This window comes from Somniosus microcephalus, chromosome 10 (assembly GCF_052327205.1).
Source record: "Somniosus microcephalus isolate GS21.2 chromosome 10, FLI_Smic_1.0, whole genome shotgun sequence".
NCBI classification, from domain to species: Eukaryota; Metazoa; Chordata; class Chondrichthyes; order Squaliformes; family Somniosidae; genus Somniosus; species Somniosus microcephalus.
The window spans coordinates 170,105,020-170,125,904 of record NC_140996.1 but is presented as its reverse complement, the minus strand read 5'-3'; the positions used below and the strand labels follow the sequence as shown (position 1 = coordinate 170,125,904).

The following is a 20,885-nucleotide window of genomic DNA, read 5'->3' as shown; positions in this document are numbered from 1 at the left end:
TGGAGTTGAGGTCGATGATCAGCCATGATCTTATTGAATGGTGGAGCAGGCTCGAGGGGCCGTATGGCCTACTCCTGCTCTTATTTCTTATGTTCTTATGGCACAGATAAACAAAGGCACACGCAGACAGGAACTGTTATCTCAGAATCAGTCCTCTTAACACTTACCAAACGTGATCTTCATGAACTATTCATAATGGGTATACTGTAGCTTTGATTTGCATTTTCACTGTAAATCAAGCAGCTGAACAATATTAACCAATCACATTTAATTTGTTTTCCTCTCCACGGCATCAGAATGTATATAGATTCCACTATTTGGTTTTTCTTCCACTATCACATTCAGCCAGTATTCAGTTAATTCTTTATTTCAGGTCTTCTTTCCATAAAACCAGTTATTTTACAGAGAATTAAAATAGACTGCACCATCCATCAGCATAACAAATAATTAATGCTTACAGAATCTGTGGTGAAAACTTCACCAACTGGTACATTTGTGGAAGGACAACCATCAGGAGGCTAGCTCTAAATTGATTTATAGTGCTAAGACTATATTAATTACATAGATGCGCTCCTATCTGGTGGAGATAGCACCCATTAAAACCATCCCTTCTGTAGGGAAATTTCAAAACACTGTAGTTTGTTTTAATGCAAATTCCTCAAACCAGAAAAAAAATTACACATGACACATTTGAGATCCTTAGTTTGTAATGTAAAAAGTTACAAATGGAAATGCTTTCAGACGACAAACCAATTCAATAAATAATCTTTAAAAAAAACTTAAGTGAGAGCAATTGTTTTGAAGTATACATATCCTAAAAGTCACTAAGGAGATTGCTAACGTCTGCTATTCTCCTCTCATTTAGGGTTATTTACATAATACCCAATCTGGGTATGTTGCTACAAGCTCAGTTATAGAGGGTCATTTCAGGAAATGCACACCATTGTTTTCCTGTATATTCCTTATACTCTAGTGGCCTGACATTACAGGGTCATGATTCTTGCACAACTGCAGTGCCACTCTTGTAGGGAAATTTCAATCAATATCATCTTCGTCTACTTCAGAACTGTCCCTTTCATTTTCTTCATATATGTCCTTGATCACAAGAATCCGTACAAGCATATTTTCCAAGATGTTGCGGTCTAAAGGGATACTGGAGTACCAAATCGGACCATCAGGGGCACTGGAGTGTTCTGGCTGCAGATAAAATAGGTCGGTTCTCTGTTGTAGATTTGGAGGGCTACAGAACAAAAAGAATAATTTATAAAACAGAGTCAAATGTAGAATAGATTGAGAACAAAATCAGTAAAGAGTCTCCCAATTCTTTTCACACACCCCAATTATATATGTACTTCACTTATAATGGATGAAGTGTGTGTATACATTTAGGAAAATAGGATAAAATGAAAACCCAAATTGCCTGAAAGGTTAATGGAAGCAGATTCAATAGTAACTTTCAAAAGGGAATTGGATATATACTTGAAAAGGAAAAAATTGGAGGGCTATGGGGGAACAGCATGGGAGTGGGACTAATTGGATAGCTTTTAAAGAGCTGGAACAACCACGCTGGACTGAACGGCCTCCTTCAGTGCTGTAAGATTCTATGATTCTAAAATGTATTAAAAGTAATGCCTAAGCCAAAAGCAAAATACTGCAGATGCTGGAAATCTGAAATAAAAACAGAAAATGCTGGAAATACTCAGCAGGTCAGGCAGCATCTGTGGAGAGAGAAACAGAGTTAACGTTTCAGGTCGATGGCCCTTCGTCAGAACTGGAAAAAGCTGGAGATCGAACAGGTTTTTAAGCAAGTGCCGGGGCAGGGAGAGGGGGGAGGGGAGGAAAGGACAAAAGGGAAGGTCTGTGAAAGGATAGAAGGAGAGATTAAGAGACATTAAGAGATGGTGCAAGGCAAAAGGAGATGGTAATGGGACAAGTTAAGAAACAAAAGATGGCTCTAGATGAAGTGTAGGTGGCACTGACAGAATGACAGAAAGCTGCCATGTGGGAGAGAGAAAAAATAAAATTAATAAAATATATGGAAAAAAAAAGGATGGGGCAGAGGTTATGGTCTGAAATTGTTGAACTCGATGTTGAGTCCAGAAGGCTGTAAAGTGCCTAATCGAAAGATGAGGTGCTGCTCCTCGAGTTTACATTGAGCTTCATTGGAACAGTGTAAGAGGCCGAGGACGGTGAGGTCTGAGTGGGAGTGGAGCGGAGAATTAAAGTGACAGGCGACCGGAAGCTCGGGGTCACCCTTACGGACTGAACGGAGGTGTTCCGCAAAGCGGTCACCCAATCTGCGTTTGGTCTCCCCAATGTAGAGGAGATCGCATAGTGAGCAGCGAATACAGTATACTAAATTGCAAGAAGTACAAGTAAATCGCTGTTTCACCTGGAAGGAGTGTTTGGGGCCTTGGACAGTGGGAGGGGGGAGGTAAAAGGGCATGTGTTGCATCTCCTGCGCTTGCATGGGAAGGTGCCGGGCGAAGGGGAAGGGGTGTTGGGGGTGATAGAGGAGTGGACCAGGATGTCACGGAGGGAGCGGTCCCTTCAGAACGCTGAAAGGGGAGGTGAGGGGAAGATGTGTTTGGTGGTGAGATCACGCTGGAGGTGGCGGAAATGGCGGAGGATGATCCGTTGAATGTGGAGGCTGGTGGGGTGAAAGGCGAGGACAAGGGGAACCCTATCGTGGTTCTGGGAGGGAGGGGAAGGGGTGAGAGCAGAAGTGCGGGAAATAGAACGGACACGGTCAAGGGCCGTGTCAACCACAGTAGAGGGGAATACTCGGTTGAGGAAAAAGACACGTCGGAAGCACTGGTATGGAAGGTGGCATCGTCAGAGCAGATGCGGCGGAGACGGAGAAACTGGGAGAATGGAATAGAGTCCTTACAGGAAGCGGGGTGGGAGGAAGTTTAGTCCAGGTAGCTTTGTGAGTCAGTGGGCTTGTAGTGAATGTTTGTCAATAGCCTATCCCCAGAAATAGAGACAGAGAAGTCAAGGAAGGGAAGGGAAGAGTCAGAGATGGATCATGTGAAGGTGAGGGAAGGGTGGAAATTGGAAGCAAAGTGAATTAAATTTTCTAGTTCGGGGTGAGAGCAGAAAACAGCACCGATACAGTCATCAATGTACCGGAAAAAGAGGTGAGGGAGGTGACCTGAATAGGACTGGAACAAAGAATGTTCCACATATCCCACGAAAAGGCAGGCATAGCTGGGACCCATGCGGGTTCCCATAGCAACACCTTTAATTTGGAGGAAGTGAGTGGCGTCAAAGGAGAAGTTGTTCAATGCGAGAACAAGTTCAGCCAAGCAGAGGAGGGTGGTGGTCGATGGGGACAGGTTGGGCCTCTGTTCAAGGAAGAAACGGAGCGCCCTCAGGCCATCCTGGTGGGGGATGGAGGTGTAGAGGGATTGGACGTCCATAGTGAAAAGGAGACGGTTGGGGCCAGGAAACTGTTAAAGTGACGGAGGGCGTCGGAAGAGTTGCGGATGTAGGTGGGAAGAGACTGGACAAGGGGAGAAAAAAAGAGTCGAGATAGGAAGAGATAAGTTCCGTGGGGCAAGAACAGGCTGAAATGATGGGTCTACTGGGGCAGTCCTGTTTGTGGATCTTGGGAAGGAGGTAGAAGCGGGCTGTAGGGGGTTGGGGGACTATGAAGCTGGTGGCCATGGAGGGAAGATCTCCAGAGGAGATGAGGTCAGTGACGGTCTTGGAAATGGTGGCTTGATGTTCAGTAGTGGGGTCATGGTCCAGACGGAGGTAGGAGGTGGTGTCGGAGAGTTGGCGTTCAGCCTCTGCTAGGTAGAGGTCGGTTTGCCAAACAACAACAGCACCACAAAAGTAATGCCTGCTTGGCACAGTGTCAACACTTGCTTTGGAGTTATAAGGTTGTGAGTTCAAGTCTCAATCGAGGACTTGAGCACATAATCTAGGCTGACACTTCAGTGCAGTACTGAGAGGTGCTCTGTTCTTTGATCCACCCACTTTTCACCAGACAGGAATACATCTCCTATTTGAAGATTTCCTACTACAGATCTGTTGACTTGTCTTCTAACTTTTCTGCCCAGTTCTCTTATCTTTTCTGTTCCTATATTGAACCTGACTATATTGTGGTCCTAATTGTTCTTCGCCTCTCATCAGTTATTTGCCCAACTTCATTTCCCAGAACTAAATCAAGCAATGCTACTTTCTTGTTGGACTAGACACATACTGATCTAGGAAGCAGTCCCGGATGCATTCTAAAAAGCATTCCCCATTTTGACCACAAGCATTACATTTATTCCAGTCTATCTTGGGCAGTTAAGTCACCCAATATTGTCCTGTTCTTACATATCTCTCTGAACGGTCTGCAAATCTCCACTTCTAATTCATGTCTACTGTTTGTTGGCCTGTAATGCAAACTTAAAATTGTACCATTTCCTTCCTCTTTTATAATCCTATCTATATGGGATTTGTTTTAATGGAATCACCTGGACCCTCCTTACATTCTAGTGCTGTGATATAATCCTTCAGTAACAGTTTCATTCACCCACACAGACTTTTTTCCTTCCCTATCTCGGCTGAAAATGTTTTAACCAGGAATGTTAAGTTTTCATTTCTGTCCAAACCTAAGCCACATCCCTGTTATAGATACTATCATATCCTTCCATAGTTGTAGTTGTGTCTAACTCTCCAATTTTGTTTTGAATATTTTGTGCATTCACATATATATCACTCAATCCTGACTCAATTTTTGGAATGTTGACTCTTATTTTATTTTCCTGGTTTTCTTATTTAATTTTTTTGATATCTCTTGTTCCTTCTACAAAAGTGTTTTTATCCCTTATTAACTAAAAAAACCTGTCTTTCTTTTCTGATATGTTCTCACTATTCCATTAAGCCTTCTGATTCTACTCCAGCTGAGCCACTGTCCACCTCATACCTGTAGAACACTATGCATCTATTGGGCAGCTCCAGTAACTCAGGGGTTCCCTGCACCTGTGATTCCTGCCTCCCTCAGCTGTTCCCATGGATGGTCACATGCTTCTCTCTTTCCAGACCACCATGAAGGGGCCCGGAGAGTGGGCCATCAGAAGAGGTGGGAAATCATTAGTGGACACCCAATAGAACACATTGTACTGGCTTTGCAGTGGATTAGGACGTAGGATATATTCCTCTTGTTTCTAAGAACACTGAGGGAGTGCAGTTGGCTTTGACAGGCTGAAGACTGGCCATTGACCAAAACCACTTAAAAATTTGTCTGAAGCTGTAATGTGTTCAGAAAAACAGCCGGTTATTTTAGGCATTGACAGCTAGATTGAACACTGTTTATAATGGATATCTCATTCCATTATTAGTGGTTTGCACTGTATACTGCTAGCAAAGTAAATACAACAAAACTAAAGTGTTGCTACAATGCATTCTCAAGGAAGATAGGAGTGGATACGTGTCTATTTGCTAACAGTACTCACAAAAGGTATATTCCATAGGTTCTGAAGAGGAAATGGTGCTTTTAGCTCTTCCTCCTCCCCCCCACCCCCAAGCAACACTATCATTTTGATAACGTAAAACTCATGAGTATCATGCTTTACTCTGTAGTTCCATCTTTTAAAGCCCTTGTTAGCAGTCCTACTTTGAAATTTAATTCCACCTATTACTATGTTAGTACAGCATTCTGTTTTTCCCTGAGCATTGCTACAAGTTGATGCACACCAGACTAGACAGCTGTGAACCAAATTGTATCTCAATGGAAACTACAGTAGTAGCTATAAACTACAGTCTGCACTAATTTACTACCTTCTCAGGGCAACTAGCGATGGGCAATAAATGCTTGGAGTGATTATTTGCAATGCATTTTTGACTCTCTGCGCCTGTTTGGTACCTTGCACACGCACTCGATCCGGTCACGCATGCGCAGTACCCAATGGTGCGGCAGCTGCGGCCTGCACCGCCACGCTTCACTCAGCTTCGTGCAGAGAAGGTCAGGGGACTGAATGTGGAGGTGAAGAGGAGATCAAAGCCGGGGGGGGGGGGGGAGAGAGGGGAGGAGAGGGGATCGAAGGGGTAGCCTTGGGGAGTGCTCGAATATGGTTTTAATTGCCAATGGCGCAATGAGTAAGCGGGAGTTCCGGGCCAGGGGCCCAAACACCGATAGAGGAAAATGATATTGGGAGGTGAAAACTTTGACTGTCATCTTTGGTTGAATGGTGGGCATCTGTACGTTTACCCCAAATATTGTAGCTCTGTAACCAGGGCTCGAAAAAAACGAGAGAATAACGGTTCAAAGTGACCCTTTGGTGGTGCAGTTTTTCCAGCCTCACTATCTGATGTAGCCATAACTGAAACCCAGCAGGAGTTTGTAATCCCAGTATCAGAGAGAAGAGGGGATCGACGGGGGGGAGGAAAAGAGAAGATAGGGGATCAAAGGGTGGGGGGGGGAGAAATCGGAGAGGGGATCGAGGGGGGAGGAGAGGGGATCAAAGGGGGGAGAGGAGAGAGGGGAGGGGATCGAAGGGGGGAGAGAGTGGAGAGGGGATCGAAGGGGGGAGAGGAGAGGGGATCGAAGGGGGGGGAGAGAAAGAGGGGAGGGGATCGAAGGGGGGGGAGAGGAGAGGGGATCGAAGGGGGGGGAGAGGAGAGGGGATCGAAGGGGGGAGAGGAGAGGGGATCGAAAGGGGGAAAGGGGAGGGGATCGAAGGGGGGAGAGAGTGGAGAGGGGATCGAAGGGGGGAGAGGAGAGGGGATCGAAGGGGGGAGAGAAAGAGGGGAGGGGATCGAAGGGGGGGAGAGATAGAGGGGAGGGGATCGAAGGGGGGAGAGGAGAGGGGATCAAAGGGGGGGGAAGAGAAAGAGGGGAGGGGATCGAAGGGGGGAGAGATAGAGGGGAGGGGATCGAAAGGGGGAGAGAGTGGAGAGGGGATCGAAGGGGGGAGAGGAGAGGGGATCGAAGGGGGGAGAGAAAGAGGGGAGGGGATCGAAGGGGGGGAGAGATAGAGGGGAGGGGATCGAAGGGGGGAGAGGAGAGGGGATCAAAGGGGGGGGAGAGAGAAAAAGAGGGGAGGGGATCGAAGGGGGAGAGATAGAGGGGAGGGGATCGAAAGGGGGAGAGAGTGGAGAGGGGATCGAAGGGGGGAGAGGAGAGGGGATCGAAGGGGGAGAGAAAGAGGGGAGGGGATCGAAGGGGGGGAGAGATAGAGGGGAGGGGATCGAAGGGGGGAGAGGAGAGGGGATCAAAGGGGGGGGGAGAGAGAAAGAGGGGAGGGGATCGAAGGGGGAGAGATAGAGGGGAGGGGATCGAAGGGGGAGAGGAGAGGGGATCGAAGGGGGAGAGGAGAGGGGATCGAAGGGGGCAGAGGAGAGGGGATCGAAGGGGGCAGAGGAGAGGGGATCGAAGGGGGGAGAGGAGAGGGGATCGAAGGGGGGAGAGGAGAGGGGATCGAAGGGGGGAGAGGAGAGGGGATCGAAGGGGGGAGAGGAGAGGGGATCGAAGGGGGGAGAGGAGAGGGGATCGAAGGGGGGAGAGGAGAGGGGATCGAAGGGGGGAGAGGAGAGGGGATCGAAGGGGGGAGAGGAGAGGGGATCGAAGGGGGGAGAGGAGAGGGGATCGAAGGGGGGAGAGGAGAGGGGATCGAAGGGGGGAGAGGAGAGGGGATCGAAGGGGGGAGAGGAGAGGGGATCGAAGGGGGGAGAGGAGAGGGGATCGAAGGGGGGAGAGGAGAGGGGATCGAAGGGGGGAGAGGAGAGGGGATCGAAGGGGGGAGAGGAGAGGGGATCGAAGGGGGGAGAGGAGAGGGGATCGAAGGGGGGAGAGGAGAGGGGATCGAAGGGGGGAGAGGAGAGGGGATCGAAGGGGGGAGAGGAGAGGGGATCGAAGGGGGGAGAGGAGAGGGGATCGAAGGGGGGAGAGGAGAGGGGATCGAAGGGGGGAGAGGAGAGGGGATCGAAGGGGGGAGAGGAGAGGGGATCGAAGGGGGCAGAGGAGAGGGGATCGAAGGGGGGAGAGGAGAGGGGATCGAAGGGGGGAGAGGAGAGGGGATCGAAGGGGGGAGAGGAGAGGGGATCGAAGGGGGGAGAGGAGAGGGGATCGAAGGGGGGAGAGGAGAGGGGATCGAAGGGGGGAGAGGAGAGGGGATCGAAGGGGGGAGAGGAGAGGGGATCGAAGGGGGGAGAGGAGAGGGGATCGAAGGGGGGAGAGGAGAGGGGATCGAAGGGGGGAGAGGAGAGGGGGTCGAAGGGGGGAGAGGAGAGGGGATCGAAGGGGGGAGAGGAGAGGGGATCGAAGGGGGGAGAGGAGAGGGGATCGAAGGGGGGAGAGGAGAGGGGATCGAAGGGGGGAGAGGAGAGGGGATCGAAGGGGGGAGAGGAGAGGGGATCGAAGGGGGGAGAGAGTGGGGAGGGGATCGAAGGGGGGAGAGAGTGGGGAGGGGATCGAAGGGGGAGAGGAGATCGGATCGAAGGGGGAAGAGAGTGGGGAGGGGATCGAAGGGGGAGAGGAGAGGGGATCGAAGTGGGGAGAGGAGAGGAGAGGGGATCGGAGGGGGGAGAGGAGAGGGGATCGGAGGGGGGAGAGGAGAGGGGATCGAAGGAGGAGAGGAGAGGGGATCGGAGGGGGGAGAGGAGAGGGGATCAGAGGGGGCAGAGGAGAGGAGAGGGGATCGGAGTGGGGAGAGGAGAGGGGATCGAAGGGGGAGAGGAGAGGGGATCGAAGGGGGAGAGGAGAGGGGAGGGGGTCGGAGGGGGGAGAGGAGAGGGGATTGGAGGGGGGAGACATAGAGGGGATTGGAGGGGGGAGAGGAGAGGAGAGGGGATCGGAGTGGGGAGAGGAGAGGGGATCGGAGGGGGAGAGGAGAGGGGATCGAAGGGAGAGAGGAGAGGGGATCGAAGGGAGAGAGGAGAGGGGATCGAAGGGAGAGAGGAGAGGGGATCGGAGGGGGAGAGGAGAGGGGATCGGAGGGGGAGAGGAGAGGGGATCGAAGGGAGAGAGGAGAGGGGATCGAAGGGAGAGAGGAGAGGGGATCGAAGGGAGAGAGGAGAGGGGATCGAAGGGAGAGAGGAGAGGGGATCGAAGGGAGAGAGGAGAGGGGATCGAAGGGAGAGAGGAGAGGGGATCGAAGGGAGAGAGGAGAGGGGATCGAAGGGAGAGAGGAGAGGGGATCGAAGGGGGGACAGGAGAGGAGAGGGGATCGGAGGGGGGAGAGGAGAGGGGATCGGAGGGGGAGAGGAGAGGGGATCGAAAGGGGAGAGGAGAGGGGATCGAAAGAGGGAGAGGAGAGGGGATCGAGGGGGGGTGGGAAGAGAGGAGCTCGGAGAAGGGGGAGATGGTCAGGAACTTGTTGGAGGGGGAACACGGTGAGAACAGTAGGTGGTGGGTAGAACGTGATCCAGGTCAAAAAGGAGGGGGTGGGATGAGAGCAAGAACGTGATCCAGATGGGAAGATAGATCTTGCTCGCCTACACTCTGTTAGGCCTGGATCATGTTCTGCCACTTCCACCCTGCCTTTACACCTGCACCACCTTCTCTCTCTCCTCCCCCACACCACCCCCGGACCGTGGCGGTTCAAGAAGGCAGCCCACGACCACCCTCTCAAGGGCAACTAGGGATGGGCAATAAATAAATGAATTTAGAAAATGAGAGCGTATTCTGTGTTGGTCGCATAACATTACATTTGTGCGTTATTTGCTGGACTCGAATATTCCAATGTTCTCCTGGCCAGCCTCCCATCTTCCACCTTCAATGAACTTGAGCTCATCCAAAACTCTGCTGCTCGTATCCTAACACGCAGCAAGTCCCATTCACCCATCATCCCTGTGCTCGCTAAGCTGTGCAGCTGTCTGGATGTCCCGCACAGCCTGTTAAAGGGACCGCGCACCCCCAAAAAAATAAATTAGGGGGAAAATTGTCCACCAACACCTTGATTTTTAAATCCTCATCCTCATGTTAAAATCCCTTCATGGCCTCACCCCTTCCTATCTGAACTCGGCAGTGAGTGTGCTCCTAACCCGGGAGGGTGGGCCCTGTCTGTTCGCTGAAAGCAGTAGTGTTAGCACTGTGAGCTCCGGAGCCTGGCTGTCACAGTGAATGAATATTACACCTTGCAAAGACCTGGATTACTCAGGCAGGCAGGGTCTAAGTACACATTCTAGACAAACTGCTGGGTGTGTCTTGTCCTCCAAGGGAACCAATCAGAACTTTGGTGTTACAAATAGTTACAGCCATAAATGCTGATCTTGGCAGACGCTCACATCCTGAGAATGAATTAAAAAAACAATTTCCTTCATAGCAAAGCCAATTAAGTGTATAAAAGAATACGTGCAATGAAGACAAAAAATTGTTAGTTTTAACCTTACCACTTCGAGAGGTAGCACTCAAACATTTTTACAGGACATCTTGACGGATTGGCCGAGTTTTCTCTCTGTTCAAATACAGGATCATCCTCCTCACGTTTTCTCTTTCCTGGTGTAATTTTGTCTGAAAACACAATATAATGCCATCAAATTTGCTGATACTGCTTAAGTATGTTTTTTATACAAACAAATCAATAAGCTGCTTGTCTGGTGCTTCTTACTTTCGGATTCTCATCCACAGTTTTAGAATTGCTGGCATGCATCGCACTATATTTCAATTTTTAAGTAGGATTCCTGTGGGTTTCAGTGTTCAATCCAAGAAAACCCAATATGTGCACATGCCTCAATATAGATACAAGTGTGGTTTCAAACTTATTTCCAGAGTCAAAATTAATGTACAGCAGCATTCAGTGCTCCAAATTTATACACAGGGTTTTCTGTTATTGTAGCAAACTTTAATTCTCAAAGGAGGTGAACTATTTTTGCTGAGTTAATTAAGAGTTATGGGGCAATTTGAATTTGCCAATACAGGTATTGGCGTTAATGGGGCGCAATGGACTCAAAATGGGGTTGGTAAACTTTTTTTGCCCGTTAACGCTATCGGCCAGCTGCCACTTTCAGAGGAGCCTACCATTGGGTGGATGAAGCGCCTGCCTGTTTCAGGCGGTTGGGTCCTTTTATTATGCAAATCGGGGGTCTATGATGTCCATAGGTCCCCTGATTGCCATTTTAGGACAGAACTCGTTGGAGCATGCACCGTGCACTCTCTGAACAGTTGTACTGGTGATGGAGCCGAAGAGGCCCTGGAAATGTAAATTTTAAATTATTTTTGTAGTTGCAGAAGGAGCAAAAAAATCTGGGCCATAGCCATCTCTGCCTCCACCCCAACCCCCAGCCACCACCCCGTCTTCCAATCAGTGATAGTGACATCCCCCTCCTGGATTTACTTTGCTGCCAGCCTGGCAGCCTCCAAGCCACCCAATATTGGGATGTCCTGAATCCGACGAGCTCCATCGGGATTCCTGTTTGGCGCCCTCAGCTTGCCGGTTCCATTTATATGAGGCATGGCCCTAAAAAGGGCTTTGACTGACAGTCCCAGTAATCCGCCCAAAAGTTAAAATCGACCCCAATATGTTTCCCAATGTGTACAATCTATGATTGACTTTTACTGTTCAGCCCACTAGAGGGCATACTATATGGCATCAGAGAATTTTTTTTTATAAAATGAACTTATGGCGATGAATTATATGTTTCACAACACATTATTTATAGCTGTCTTAGCTTGTAGATATCTAAAAAAGCTATCTTGAGACAACAGAAAAAATTGCTTAGAAACATGTCTATTGGATTATATGGGGAGAATAGAAACATAGAAACATAAAAAAGAATCTTTATTATGCGTTGAAGAGACAACAGAGTTTCCCAATATATAGAATTTTTTTAATTATCCAAACTAACGCCTTACCTCGATTGTCATTTGTACACAAAGCAGGTACCTCGTATCGAATGCATACTGTATTGTCAGAGTTTTTATTCCATTGCTTGACAACATTTCCGAAGGAAAGTCTCAGATGCTGCTCAATGGTTCTCAACCCAAAGTATTTAGTGTTAAAATATAGCAAAGTATTAAGAAGAACAAATGGTGATTGTGGCCCTAGCTGCTTGCTGTTCCATAGATAATCCTCTTCAACACGTGAAAATATTGACCCTAAAAAGCAGCCAAAGGAAATCAACATTTACAAATCATGCAACAGGGCATATGTTTATATGATATAATAAGATACTGATATGTATAATCATAATCATAATCAACTTTATTGTCATTGTTAGTGCACAAGTGCGGTACAACGAAATGTAGGCTTGCGGCTCCCGAGAGTGTACATTTAGATTAAGACATTTAAACATTCAACATACATTTGGCTTGTAATACGTTAACATAAACATAACCATAATAAAGTGCATTGGCAGATGTGCAGGCTATTAGAGTTTATTTGTGGAGTTCAGTAGGATGACAGCCCTGGGAAAGAAGCTGTTCCTAAATCTGGTCGTACGGGTGCGAATGCATCTGTAGCGTCTCCCAGATGGCAGGAGGGTGAACAGACTGTGGCTGGGGTGGGTAGGGTCTTTGATGATGGACTGTGACAAACGTAAACAGCGTTTCTGGTATATGTGCTCTATGGTCGGTAGCCTACTAATCATGTATAGTATGTTTGTCCAGTAAACTATAAGATCATTAACTTTGTTAAACATTATAAACATGCAAAATTCCAGTTTGATACTTCATTTATCAAATAATTTTGCTCGTTTGCAATCAAGGTCACACAATTAAAAAAAAACTAACCACGTCAAAATGCATCATCACTTGGCATACACAGGATGCCATTATAATAAAAAAGGCAAGCAACAATTTTCTTTGGGTCAGAGCACCACATTCTATGCAAGGCTACCTGCCACAAAAATTACCACCTCAATCTTTAAAACAAGTGCAACCTCCACTTACAATTAGGATTTGTAGTCATCCACCCAAGAAGTGGGTAGGAGGGGGTAAAGAGACACTGTTGCTTCAAGAAATTCTCATTGAATTGGCAGAACAGGCTCGAGGGGCTGAATGGCCTACTCCTGTTCCTATGTTTTTAGAGAAAGACGCAGGCTCAGGGCTAGGAGAGCCCATTTTCCATCAAAGCAACGATGTCAATGCAATAATCCACAATAAGAGGGTGAGTGTCAAGGGCCTTATTTGCGAATGAATCGACATTCTGGAGGCAACTGCAGAGAAGAGCAGTTAATGATGGTCAGGTGTTCGAATGGGGAAACGGTGTATGGAAAATATCACATTGCTAAATAGCTATTATAGTTAGGGTGTTCTACTGAACAATCTTACATTAGGAGCTGCATGTAACTCACTTTGAAGTGGACATTAAAGTAATGCATTTGCAGCTGTTTTCAGAACTATGTTTTACCCTGGTAAATGCTTTCATGTTTTGAGGAACAGGCAATAAAAAAGTGGCATTTAACTATTTTTTCCATGAGTGACTGCATAAAGTTTAAATAAAAAGTTGCAATTCTTGCTTGTCATAGGAATTTGCGCAATGGAACTTTGTTAGCAAATCTTTGAAAAGAAAGTCAGTTTAATTAATCCTGGTCTTAATTTCTAATACAATATATGTTCAATTACAGACAAGCAAAATTAGGATTGTAGGTGAATCCACAAGTGCAAGTGCGACCCAATATCTTAACAGTTTAAATAATGCTTGTATCTTATACACTTTCAAAAGTATTTAGATTTTTTCTAAATCTTTCTATATACCTACACAGCAAAATTAATGTACAACTTACGTGGAGAAATGTATACAAACATTATTTAGTTTCTTACCGTTTGGTAGAATACTTGGTCGCCAGCTTCTCAAGATTATGTTAAATTCTTCATTAAAGGCCTGGTAGCAGGGGTCACTAAATATGTTATCATTCCTATTATTTTCATATAGATACTGTGGAAGGAAAAATAAAACTGCAATAATCCTGTGAGCAATAAACCAAAATGTCAAAGGTGGATTTATGTTTCGCAGTGCCATCTATCAAACAAGTGCTATGTTATTAGCTCAGAACTTTGTTCCGTAATGAAACAGACCTCAAATGAACCCTTTGGTAATGTGCTGTCAAAAAGCAATATGAACATATGAATATAGTTCAGTCATGTTAAAAGCATTATGGAAAATGGACCAACAGTTCAACACATACTAGAGATTAGCATGTCACACTAAAACGGATTCTGAAATAAATCAGTATCAAAAGCAAAGTTCTTTCTAGCAATCTGGTGAAAGTATGACCAGAAGACTGTCCATTTCCAGGGTTTTCTCCAGTGTGTTGATCATCTTCTGGATAAGAATGGCAGCTCTTTTGAACTTGTACCAAGAATGAATCTTAGGGATGGCTCTTGTAAATGATAATGACTTCTCTGGAATCGATTCCAAGAAATCGTGTGTCTGGGTTCTTAAACATTCCACTTCACAATTATATCAGTAAAACAGGCCTGTTGCTAGAAAGCAAAATAATGAGCTCTTCAGTGATAAAGATGCTTAAGTGCTTGCATTAAGGTTTTGTACCACAACATTCTTCAAACTAGAGCTATTTCTGTACATAGCCAGCTTATAACGATGAAAATATTTATCAGAAAAGCAAGTGCAAGCTGAAGTGCAAACTAGAAATACACTTTAAACCTCCATTAGGGTACAAAAATGTTAAGTTTACAACTATTTAAAACATTTTAGAAGCCAATCCCTTAACCTAACAAGTTCCTTTATAATGCAGAGAAATAGCCAGACATCACATACGGAATTCAAATTATTCAAAAGTTTCTAATTTCTGCTCTCAAATTGTTGAGAAATATTTCCATAAATGATAGCAAGGATGAAAAGTTGGCATGTATCTAAAGAGCTCTGGAAACTTTCTCATTGGTACGTTTATTGGAATTGGCATAATCTTTACACAACCAGCTAGTGATTATGCTTACCCTCCTTGGGAAGGAATGAAGTCAGGGTATAGACTGGTCATTGGCCGGCCAGCATGGATCACTGGCGCAGCCTGAAGGAATAGCTCTTGTAACTGGGTGCTGGGATTCTTTCCCATGTGATTTTATATAACTCTGTAAAAGTCAATGCCCTGATAGGTAGGATTATCTTAGCTGGACAAACAATGGGAAGCTCACCAGTGCTGTGTGTGTTTTAGTTGGTTAAACTCCAGATGCACATTGGGTCCCTAAATGTGCCCAAGTTCTCTGGGTTTAAATGGAGTGTATTCTTTCAGGGAGAGAGCGTGCACTCCATCAGACATATGGAAACTCCATTTATATGGATTTCTCAGTTTATGGTTTGTAGACATTTAGGCATGGTGATGAGATTTTTTGTGTCAGACACCTGGGTCACTAAAAAAAGTAATCTTTACAGTCACTATTGTTACTATTAGTACAGCCACTGAGAATTTGCATTACAGAACAGGAAGCATTTTCACCATTATGACCCCACTAAGGATATAACAAAATCAGCCAATGGAAAGAGATGTCAGCAAAAAATTATACTGTTTTTACAGAGGTATAACACAGTTATGTATGTTCCAGTAGCACAATAGTTTTCATAAAGTGCAAAAGCCCTCATCAAAATACACTACATTCATCCTGGCAACTTAGCCCATGCGTATGCTGGTTGGGAGTCAGGAGGCAGTGTATTGGATAAAAGGAACATTCTCAGATTGGTGGAAAAGTCTGCCCAAGGGATCAATGCTGGGGCACAGCTTTTCATTCTATACATAAAAGATCTGGATTTGGGAGTATTCCAACCTTGCAGATGATACTAAGTTCAGAGGTATGGTGAACTGTGAAGAATAACAGAAAATTGCACAAGCACAAATAGATTTAGTGAGTGGATAGAAATGATTGCAGATGCAGTTTACAATCAAGTGTGAGATAATACACTTTGGACACAAGAACGGCAGAAGGGAGCATAATCAAATAGGAAAATTACAGGGTGGGGAAGGGTGTAGGGAGTATTAGATAAACCAAGAGATTTAAGTGTCCAGGACATAAAAATAACAGGTGCAAAAAACAATCAAAAAAGGCTAATGTGAACTCAAGCTGCATCGGAAAAAATATGGAAAATAAAAACAAGTACGTACAACTGCAGTTAAGAGTGTGCTGGTCAGATCACACTTGGAGTACTGTGTTCAGTTTTGAGGGGTCCACCTTAGGAAGAATATACTAGTTTTGGAGACAGTGGATTGACAATTTACAAGAATACATGGTATGAAGGAACTTAGCTATTGAGAGAGACTGGGTAAACTTGGGTTATATTTTCTAGAGGTTAAGAGCGGAGCTGATTGAGGTAGTTAAAATAAGGAATGGACAGGGTAGATGGCGAATAACTGCCTACCAGTATGGGAATCCAGAACAAGGGAACATAATCTTAAAATCAGAACTAAGCTGGTTAAAAATGTCTTAATACCAAGGGCTGTGGAATGTGGAAAGTACACTCCCAGAAGGCGATAGATGCAGAATTAATTGCGGTATTTAAAAGAGAGATGGATATTTACTTAGGAAGAAAAGATTTGGAAAACGAGCAGGGAATTGGCAGAAAAATATAAAGCGCTGCCATAGCTAACAAAATAGTAAACCAGGCTCCATGCTCCTCTATTCTTATGTATACTGAGAAAAGAGAAAATTGATCAAAAGGCATTCCACCAAACTAAAATACTGCTCGTCAACTGAGCGCTGTCATGATGGAACCAATTGAAGGGCTGCATTTGGAACTTAAGCCTATATAGACCCCCAAAAAATAACAATAATATATTGGCCCCGATTTTAACTCCAGGAGTCCCTGATCAGGCCAGAGTTAAAATTACAGTCGGGTCTCAATGATGTCATCGGGCCACAACGTGCATGTGTAAAGAAAGACCCTGTTGGCCCCGGGTACGTGTCCTTGCTGCCTGCTCAGGAGAGCAGGTTAAAATTGCAGATGTTGTGACCAGAGCGGCTTTCGGACAGGTAAAGCCAGGACGATTTTAACTGCCCACCTGCCAGGTTTCTGCTGAGCGAGGAGGGCTTCTATTATTAAACAGTAAACACCAAACAGAACATACTCAGTAATACATCAGCAAATACAATGTGAAACGATTTACTTATAAGCAAAATTTCTGTATTTAACTAACCTGTTGGATTCCAAGACATAGATAATATAGGCTGTCAGGTGCATAACACTCCCCATTTGGCCTTCGAACCTCCTTTACAAACTCAGCCAATCCACAGTCAAGCTCTGCTGCAGTATATGACAATAGGTCCTCTTTAAACTGTGCTGACTTTGTTAATACTAAAGGAAAAGTGGAAAAAATAATTTCATTCAAGTTACGCTTCTGACTATTCCAATTCTCTCCTGGCCGGCCTCCCATCTTCCACCTTACATAAACTTAAGCTCATCCAAAACTCTGCTTCCCATATCTTAACGCGCACCAAGTTCCATCCACCCATCACCCCTGTGCTCGCTGACTTACATTGGCTCGCAGTCTGGCAACGCCTCGATTTTAAAATTCTCATCTTTGTTTTCAAATCACTCCATGGCCTCGCCCCTTCCTATCTTTGTAACCTCCTCCAGCCCTACAACCCTCCGAGATCTTTGCGCTCCTCTAATTCTGGTCTCTTGCATAACCACGATTTTAACCGCTCCACCCTTGGCGGCCGTGCCTTCAGCTGCTTAGGCCCCAAGCTCTGGAATTCCCTCCCTAAACCTCTCCGCCTCTCTAGCTCTCTCTCCTCTTTTAAGATGCTCCTTAAAACTTGTCCTAATAGCTCATGTGGCTCGGTGCCAAATTTTGTTTGATAACATTCCTGTGAAGCAGCTTGGGACGTTTTATTATGTTAAAGGTGCTATATAAACACAATTTGTTGTTGCTGTTGGTTATGAAGATAGCCAACTGACAAGTGTACTGCAGCAGCTTCACCTCTCAACTTTGGTGCAGTGCACTATGGCTCAAGTCACATCACATCACATATGGCTTGCAGTTGCTCTGTAGTTTTTCTGCATGACTTAACAGAATGAGACACATCATTCCAACTCTATTTCTAGATGCCATCAAGCACTTCTTTTAAAAACTAAAAATACATTTAGCTTTGAACACCATTAAAAATGCTACATTTCCAGCTCTTTTTAAAAATTTCATATTTATATATATTATATTTATTTTATTTTACATTTTTGATTTCTGACGCTTTTCCCAGCAGACTGGGTAATGCGGCAGAGAAGTGGTTCTTTATTGTCTCCCACCCAATCTAGCCCTTATCCCAGTATTTTTGCAGTTTGATCCCCAATTTCCCTCCTGTTCTCTCCTGCGCATTTTGTTCACGAGACATATCTCCTGCTTCCTTAAACTCACCCCAACTAAATACGTACCTGTCCTCCATGCTAGCAGATGTTGTGAATGGTTTTCTTTGCACCAAAGTTGAGAGGTGAAGCTGCTGCAGTACACTGTTGTCAGTTGGCTATCTTCATAACCAACAGCAACAACAAATTGCATTTATATAGCACCTTTAGCATAGTAAAACGTCCCAAGCTGCTTCACAGTAATGTTATCAAGAGGCCAAGATCAGATCAGCCATGATCTTATTGAATGGCGGAGCAGGCTCGAGGGGCCAAATGACCTACTCCTGCTCCTACGTCTTATGTTCTTATAACATTGCCGGTCATCGACTCAACTACATTAATACGATCCTCCCATGCTCCATAAACTGCAATTTGTCCAAACCCCTGCCATATTTATGCTGTTCCACACTAAGTCCCACTTGTCCATCATGCCCAAACTTGCTGACTTACAATGATTCCTTGCATTAAATTTATCATCTATAAATCCCTCCATGTTTACACTCCAAGCTTTCTCTGCAATCTCCTGTAGCTCTATACCACCCACCCCACCCCCTAAATGCTCCATTCCTCTTGACTTTTATGCATCCTCCTTTCATTTCACCCCACCATTTCAGCATCTGGTCCCATTCTCTGGAAAACCCTCGCTAACCCTCTCCACCATTAAAAACCATCTCTTTAACCAAGCTCTCTTCTAATTTCTCCTTTTCCACCTATTTCGCTGCTTATTTGGTTATTTTTTTAAATGATTAATTCACGGGATGTGGACATCGCCAGCAAGGCCAGCATTTATAGCCCAATTGCCCTCAAGAAGATGGTGGTGAGCCACCTTGGCGGTGGCTTGCTAGGCCATTTCAGAGGGCAGTTAAGAGTCAACCACATTGCTGTGGGTCTGGAGTCACATATAAGCCAGACCAGGTAAGGACGGCAGATTTCCTTCCCTAAAGGACATTAGTGAACCAGATGGGTTTTTACGACAATCCGGTAGTTTCATGGTCATCGTTACTGATAATGTATAATTCCAGATTTATTTAATTAACTGAATTTTAATTCCCCAGCTGCCATGGTGGGATTTGAACTCATGGATTACTAGTCCAGTAACATAACTACTATGCTACCGTACATACCCCTGTCTATTTATGAAATGTCTTGTGATATTTCTTTGCATGAAAGGCACTACATGAATGCACATTGTTGTTGTACTTTTGTCTCATTAAGAGAGATTTAGGTGGAAGTTATCATTCAGTCAGAATCAAAATCTAAATCACGGAATATCTGGCATCTTAAATCAGAAATCAGTGTGAATACTGGACAACAGCTTTCTTTACATCACGGACTAAATTCCACAGCAAATTCATATACAGAAAAAGGAAAGTGACCAAAAGTAGATCACAGTAAAAAAAAGTTTTTTTTGAAAAGTAAATTTACAAAATGTAACAAATGTACTAAATTCTGTGTGTAAAAATTCAATTCACCATGTCACAGCTGTAAAGCAGAGTATACACATGTAGAACTACAATTTCAGATCAGTCCACTATCACTGCTAGAAGGGTGATGTGGAAGAAGCCTTTCTGGTGCAACATTGTAAAATTAATGAATTTCTTTAAAAGAGTTTTATTTATAACCACCGGCAGAAGACGGAGTCTGATTGATAAACTTCTGTAACTTTTTTTTTGTTAGCTATGATGTGGAAATGATTCCCCGTTAATGCTGAATTGTAGGAATTGTCAGTACATGGGGGCAATCACTGGGATTTTTGTAAAATTTAACTGTAGGCATTAGTACCTGGGTTTCAAAATATTTGCTTTATTTTTCCCATCATTTTTTCTCAATTTGATTTTTTCCTTTTCTTTTGTTGGTGTTCTTACTATTGTTCCTCATTTCTTTCTTTCCCCTTTTTCTTCTTGGGTTGTTTCTTATTTAACTTTTCTGTTTTTCAATTTCCTGTTCTTCTTTCTTGCTTTGTTTCCCTTATCTGTCTATCTCATAGTCATAGAGTTTTACAGCACAGAAAGAGGCCCTTCGGCCCATCGTGTCTGCGCCGTCCATCAATCCCTGTCCAGTCTAATCCCATTTTCCAGCATTTGGTCCATAGCCTTGTATGCAATGGCATTTCAAGTGCTCATCCAAATGCTTCTTGAATGTTGTGAGGGTTCCTGCCTCTACCACCCTTTCAGGCAGTGAGTTCCAGATTCCAACCACCCTCTGGGTGAAAAAGTTCCTCCTCAAATCCCCTCTAAATCTCCTGCCCCTTACCCTGAATCTATGCCCCCTTGTTATTGACCCCCCTACTAAGGTGAAAAGTTCCTCTTTATCTACCCTATCTATGCCCCTCATCATTTTGTACACCTCAATCAGGTCCCCCCCCTCAGCCTTCTTTGCTCCAAGGAAAACAACCCCAGCCTGTTTAGCCTTTCTTCATAGCTGAGGCGCTCCATCCCAGGTAACATCCTGGTGAATCTTCTCTGCACCCTCTCCAAAGCAATCACATCCTTCCTATAGTGAGGCGACCAGAACTGCACACAGTACTCCAGCTGTGGCCTCACCAGCGTTTTGTACAGCTCCATCATAGCCTCCCTGCTCTTATATTCTATGCCTCGGCTAATGAAGGCAAGTATCCCATATGCCCTTTTAACCACCTTATCTACCTGTTCCGCTGCCTTC

General features: G+C 45.1%; 1 protein-coding gene across 1 annotated transcript in view; it reads right to left on the bottom strand.

Moving 5' to 3' along the window:
• Positions 1-351: 351 nt before the first annotated feature.
• zmym2 (zinc finger, MYM-type 2) overlaps positions 352-20,885 on the bottom strand; it is a 170,926-nt gene continuing 150,392 nt past the window's right edge. Inside the window, exons 21-25 of the mRNA XM_085999145.1 lie at positions 17,020-17,177; positions 13,697-13,811; positions 11,789-12,031; positions 10,327-10,447; positions 352-1,240 (exon numbers count right to left, since the gene is read on the bottom strand). Of these exons, the coding sequence (XP_085855271.1) occupies positions 1,036-1,240; positions 10,327-10,447; positions 11,789-12,031; positions 13,697-13,811; positions 17,020-17,177 (842 nt within the window). The 3' untranslated portion in view covers positions 352-1,035. The remainder of the gene's footprint in view (positions 1,241-10,326; positions 10,448-11,788; positions 12,032-13,696; positions 13,812-17,019; positions 17,178-20,885) is intronic.